Source organism: Alexandromys fortis, unplaced genomic scaffold (genome assembly GCF_014885135.2).
Source record: "Alexandromys fortis isolate MF-2015 unplaced genomic scaffold, M_Fortis_MF-2015_v1.1 scaffold_139, whole genome shotgun sequence".
Lineage (NCBI taxonomy): Eukaryota > Metazoa > Chordata > Mammalia > Rodentia > Cricetidae > Alexandromys > Alexandromys fortis.
Window position 1 is genome coordinate 1,378,254 of NW_026068020.1, and position 6,165 is coordinate 1,384,418.

General features: G+C 49.3%; 1 protein-coding gene across 1 annotated transcript in view; it reads right to left on the bottom strand.

The window, feature by feature from the left end:
* The window catches only part of Scly (selenocysteine lyase), a 21,909-nt gene that overhangs the window by 12,527 nt on the left and 3,217 nt on the right, over positions 1 to 6,165 (bottom strand). The window contains exons 3-4 of the mRNA XM_050163057.1: positions 4,063 to 4,163; positions 1,643 to 1,820 (exon numbers count right to left, since the gene is read on the bottom strand). Of these exons, the coding sequence (XP_050019014.1) occupies positions 1,643 to 1,820; positions 4,063 to 4,163 (279 nt within the window). The remainder of the gene's footprint in view (positions 1 to 1,642; positions 1,821 to 4,062; positions 4,164 to 6,165) is intronic.

Consider the following 6,165-nt stretch of genomic DNA (forward strand, 5'->3'; position numbering starts at 1 on the left):
AAAAAAAAAGACACCAACCATGTCCCCCCTCAAAAAGGCATGCCTTTATTCTCAGCACTTGAGAGACAGAGGCAGGAGGGCTCTGTGAGTTCAAGGCCAGCCTGGTTGACAGAGCTCATTTCAGGACAGCTAAGGCTATGCAGAGAAACCATATCTCAAAAAACCAAAAAGAAAAAAGAAAGAAAGAAAAGGCAAACCCTCTTCAATATGTCCTATTCTTCCATGAGACACATTCATTAAATTTCCTTCAGCAGAAATTTGTAGGAAAATTCACTCATATTTTGGAAAATTACTTAAAAGAACACTAACACCAGAAAAACTAATTCCTATAAACTAGTGTGGTAAAAAGCTGGATGGACAGCAGGCAGCAGGCAGCAGACCAGTGCTCCTGGGCCAGATACAGACAGACAGCAGACGAAACCCAGCAAAGGAATCCATCTGAAGGTGACTCCCAGAGGCTGGAGCTGCCTCCCCGTTCTGTTCCCATCTGAGGACAGCTGATGGGTGCTCCTAAAGGACATTCCCAGCTTGAGGGTTTGTAGAGAATCACCCTATCATGCTGTGGGAATACCCAGGCCAGTTTCCATCACACTAGGGGGACACACAGATGGGTCCTGTAAGATGTCTGGGTGGGCCTTATGACTGTCACTAATCACGGTCACCAACATCTCTGAGCAACTTATCGGATCCAAGGACACAAAGATTGGAAGCAAGGGGTTAACTAAAGCTATCTCAAATCATTCTATTACAGGGTTATTAGTATGTAGACTGTACTGTCGCACATAAAATAGAAAGCAAAACATCCGTCGGTCTCATACAAAGAAACGAAGTCCTCCTGGCTCACTGTGCACCATGGACTTAATTAATTGTAAGAACCGAAGCTGAAAAGCTCCTAACAGGACTAATCTTCATGCTCTGGGGCAGGGTGAAGTCTTCTTGGATATGACACAGAGACAAAACAGAAATAAAAGCAAAACAATTTGACTTCATCAAAAATGTTGATTTGTGTCAAACGTATGCATAATTCCTGTAAGTCAATAAAATGATAGGTACTCCAATAAAAATCAGGGCAAGGGGACAGAGGCACCCATTAGGGCGGAGCACTGGCGTGCTACCAATCTCCGGAAAACACTAAACACCAAAAGGAAAACCCAAAACAAGAACACAAACAGAAATTCCTACAGAAGAGATCTAAACAGAGAGCCAGACAACATGAGAAGATGCTAGGCACCAGAACCCCACGGAGGCAGAGTCCGTGACAAGGATGACAGAAGAGACAGACAGAAGCTCTGACAGGGACGGGAGACCGCCAGTGGTGGTGTCAGATGGCGATGCTGGAAAGCAAAGGTTAAGGCTGATCGGGTCTACCCGAGAATCTGTCAAATTCCGTTTCTGTGTGGCCCAGGAATTCTGCCCCTAGGCGTAAGCCCCTGAACAGGAACCACCCACACACCCACTCCCACAGAGTAGCTCGTGGCAGCGTTCTTCAGCGAGCAAACGGCCGTCAGCTTCTGAATGGGCCAATCAAATATGGTGAACACCAGATCAGAGTACTTCTCATCCATAGGAGGAGTGAACCGGGCTCTGCGCAGCCTCTCCGTCCTCGTCACTGAGGACTAGGCCAGTCCCCATGGCCACTCACCCGCCATCTGCTCTTCCAAGAGGTGCTCCAGGGGCAGTCGGATAGAGTCGTGTTCCACCGTGCAAGTAATAAAATGGGGCCTGGCCCCCTCCTCAGGGGTGTGTTGGTCAATCTCGTGCCTCAGGGTCTGCTGGTCATGGAAGTATCTCACCATAGATTGGATTACTAAATTATTCGACTGTGGAGACACAACAGAGAGAGAGAGAGCCTTCACAAAAGCTCCCAGTGAAGACGGTGAGCCTCTCACTTGTTACTCTCTTTTGTGCCTGACTCAAAATGAACAGGCCCGAGCACCAACCTCCTGACAGGCCTGTACCTTCAGAGAGTCTCCAAACTCCCAACACGCTAGAACTCACTTCAAGTGTGCCTGTTTTCTTAGTAAGCACAAACCTTCATCTTAGACAAACCTGTCAGGAAGGGGAATTCCCCGCCTGGTGGGAGAAAGACAAACTGGAGGACACACTTGCACAAACAGAAACAAGATGAAAGAAAAAAAAAGTAAAAATCGAAAGTCAAATTAAAATTAAAATTTACCCCTGCCTTCCGAGCTCACGTCATTGCACAGTACCTGGCCCCAGATCAAGGCCAGGAGACCCCTGGGCAGCAGGACAGGGTGGGGTGGCAGTGACCTGCAGGGAACCCAGGGGTCTAACGGCACACTCAGCGCCTCTGACTTTCTTTTCTCCACCACCCACCTGTCCAGTTCTGGGGTACATTAGGCCAGTGATCAGCATTTAGGGGGTGTAGCTCTGAAGAAGGCTGAGGCTCCCCAGATTTGGGCTAAGCTACCAAGAATGCTTTCTGAATTCATGCACACTGCCTCAGTTTCCTGGGCTGTTAACCTTTGTGTGGAATGGCAGTCTAACAAGGCGTGCAGTTTGATCTCAGTGGGCGAATGTCTCACAGTAACTTTCAACTTCCACTCGAGATGGCAGCATGCTCTGGGAACATTTGGCACAGTGGCCCCAGTGTGAGCTGGCTGCCGGTGGCTGAAGCCTGGGCACAGTGGTCCCTCCCTGGTGTGAGCTGGCTGCCGGTGGCTGCCTGGGCACAGTGGCCCCGGTGTGAACTGGCTGCTTGTTGCAGGAGCGGTCTGCTGTTCACACTTCTGCACTGGTCACTTGAGTCCCCGAATGGCTGTCAAGACAAAGCAGTAGGCTTCTCTTGTGCTGTGTGTTCAAATCTCTGACTCATTTGCTGACTGTATTATCTGCGTGTGAGTAAGTTGTGCGAGTCCCCAACTGTCCCAGGCGCCTGTCACTCATCAGCTCTGTGTGATAAACACCTTTCCCTGCTGCCCCTTCTCTTTGCTCACGGTGTTCTTGGATGATTCAAGTTCATTTGTGACTTTTGTTGTGACAGAATTCACTGTCTTTCTGTTTAGTTTGGGCTCAGGTTCATGATCCTCCTGCCTTGGCTCCCCAAACATCTGCACTGAGAAACCCTGCATCCAGCAGGGGGCCGAGGCAGCAGCTGGAAGCTCTCCAATGTCACTTCTCAAGCCTGTCTCTGCATGCTGAAAGCGGAAGTCATCACCTGGTCCCTGTGACTGAGAAGTCCGGAAGAGTTCCCTACAGTCACATGTTCTTTAGTTCCACGCACTGTCCCCTCGGTCACATGACAATCTTACACCCTACTATTGTGCCAACGACCGCTATCCAAGCCTGTGCTGAGCAGGCAGGGTGTGTGGCCCTAGTCATAGGGCAAGTGCCAGTCTGAACTGGCACACTGTTTCTGACCAGCTGTCTGTCCTTGCCAAATGCGTCTGCCTAGTTTCTGGAGCTCTTACAGACTCGGTCTGGAGAGTATCCAGTCTTCTAGCAGTCTTGACTCTCAGTTTCCATAGAAGCTAGTTTGGGACAGTCCACTGATGGGTGTCAGGATTTTGACGGAGGCTGCGCGGAGTCTACAGATCACTTTGAGAAGAGCCCACGTCCCCCAGTCTGCAAGTCTGCAGAAGGTCTTAAAGGCTGCAGGTAACATCTCTAACCTCCCCGGGAGGCCTCACCCATTCTTTTCTGCTCCATCTGTTTCCTTAGTAGTGGACATTTTGTTTTGTTTTGTTTTATGGCCTGGCAAAAGCTCATCAATGGCATCAAAAAACCCAATTCATTTTTAATCTAAAAACTGCTATGGCTGAAGCAAACTGTGATCCACAGCCAACCACTGTCCCTGTCTCTTGCAGTGGCTTCTTTCCAGGATTCTTTCGAGTACATTCTATAAGCTTAAGAATGAGTTCCTTTGGGACGGGTGAAACCTCAAACTCAGTCGTACAAACAACCTAGAAAATGGCAGGAGAGTCCCAGAGCAATAGGAGAGAGAAAGTCGAGCATTGCTGATTCTAAAATGACAAGAGCAAACCCCTCCCATACTCACTCCACTGTGACTTGAAGCTCAGCGAGCAGGGATTGCAACTTTACCTCGGTGCCCCCGGAAGTGAAGATGATGTCCTGAGGCTTCCCCCCTATCATCTTGGCCAGGCTCGCCCGAGCTGTGTTTATAATGTCCTTGGCCTTCCTACCTTGAGGAGAGACAAAAGAACAAGTTCATTACTATCAATTCCATGTATAGCAAATTTGATGCTGGGTCCATGGCAGCTTCCCCATGCTGTACAGCCATTTTGGCCCAAAACTCCTCCCCACTTCCCCAGTTCACTTCCGGCTGCTGTTGGCTGTTACCAGTCAGGCCAGGATATGTCTGGAACACTCACGCTCTTCCCAGGGAGCCTCAGTGCAAACTCTTCTAGGTTTTAAAACCTAGTACTGTGAAACAAGTTGGTAGTGGTGCACGCCTTTAATCCCAGCACTCGGGGTGTGGGTGTGGTTGTAAGGGCAGGAGGATCTCTGTGAGTTCGAGGCCAGCCTGGTCTACAGAGTGAGTTTCAGGACAGCTAGGTCTACACAGAGAAGCCTTGTCTCGGAAACAAACAAACAAAAACCTGTCATGAATGATCTTCAGTTTTCTTTTCTTTCCCTTTTGGGCATTTCTACTCAAATGTCATCAGAAAGCAGCGGGGATGTCACTCGGGCCAGGAAGTTTCTCAACTGCTTGCCCAGCTCCCCTGCTCCCCCCAACCCCCATCTTCTTGAATCAGATCAGAAATGTGGCATAGAACAGGTGACACAGGCCCAGAAATGAGTCAACAGATAAGTTAATGAGTGGCTAGTGGCTGACTTGGGAGTCTGTGTCACCGAGTTGCTGTTGAGCTTTTAATAAGCATTGGTACAAAACCCACTAAAAGCCCAGAGAAGGAACACAGCGTTAGTACGACCCGGATCCGGATCACCTGTGTGGCAGAGTCAGCTGGCGTGGGTCATCTGAAGTCCCCTAGATGGCAATCAGATCCTAATCAAGCACCATTAATGTGGCTCCTCTTAGTCCCCCTAATCCACAGCACAGGCAGGGCTGGGGGCAGGGCCCTTGCCATCACCACTGATAAACATTAACTAGGAAGACAAGGCATCGGCCTCCAAGTCTGTAAAATCTTGTGGAATGCTGTCCTCTCTCTACTGGCCTGAAGCAAATTATTGTCCAAAACTTCAAATCTAAACCTCTATATTACAAAAGCAAACTAGAATGAACAGAGTTTATACAACCCTAGCAACAAATTCAAACTTTCCTTTTCTGCCTTTACTCTCTTCACATTTATTTTACTTTATTTTGAGTGACTGTGCACGTGTTTGTGTGTGTGCTGTGCATGCATGCTCTCACGTGTGCAGGTGCACAAGTGTGGGAGCCAGAGGTTAAGTGTCTTCCTTGGTGCTGTCTGTTTGACTTAGGGTCTCCTGCTGAACCCGGGGCAGGGTCTGGAGCCTGTAGACTCGGCTAGTCTAGCTAGTGGGCGTGTCCTGTCTGTGACTCCTGAGTGCTGGGAATACGGGCAGCCTGCCACACCAGGCTGGTTTTTACCCAGGTTCTGTGGATCCGAACACAGATCTTCAGACTTGTGCAGCAGGTGCTTCATCCACTGAGCGCTCCTAAGCCCTGCAACTTTCCTTTGTGAAAAAGGTCAAGACACACGTGCGGCCTTGACGGCTAAAAGCACGTTAGCAAAATGCTCAGGGATACGATAGACCGCTAGCTGTGTGGAAAGGGTTTGGAGAGGCACAGGCTTATAAACAGACCTCAGTGGGATATTCATGTGGGGAGTGTTTCAGAGGAGCCCATTAAAGCCTGAAAGGTTATAGTCGTCATGGTGACAACAAGGTTCAAGATACACTCAGCAATGGCTGCTCAAGGTATGTCTCATCTTGGGAAGAACGAGCCGACTCAAGCAACTTGTCCTGTGCCACCAGAATGAGCAGGGTGGAATGCACACGTGAATGAACGAGGGTAAAAAACAATCAGGTGTGCGGTTCGCAGCCTGAGTATCACACAGGGACAGAAGGCTTAAGAATCAGATGGGGCCAGGTGGTGGCGGTGCACGCCTTTAATCCCAGGGCTCGGGAGGCAGAAACCGGTAGATCTTGGTGAGTTTGAGGCCAGTCTGATCTCCAGAGAAACCTTGTCTCAGAAAAAAAAAA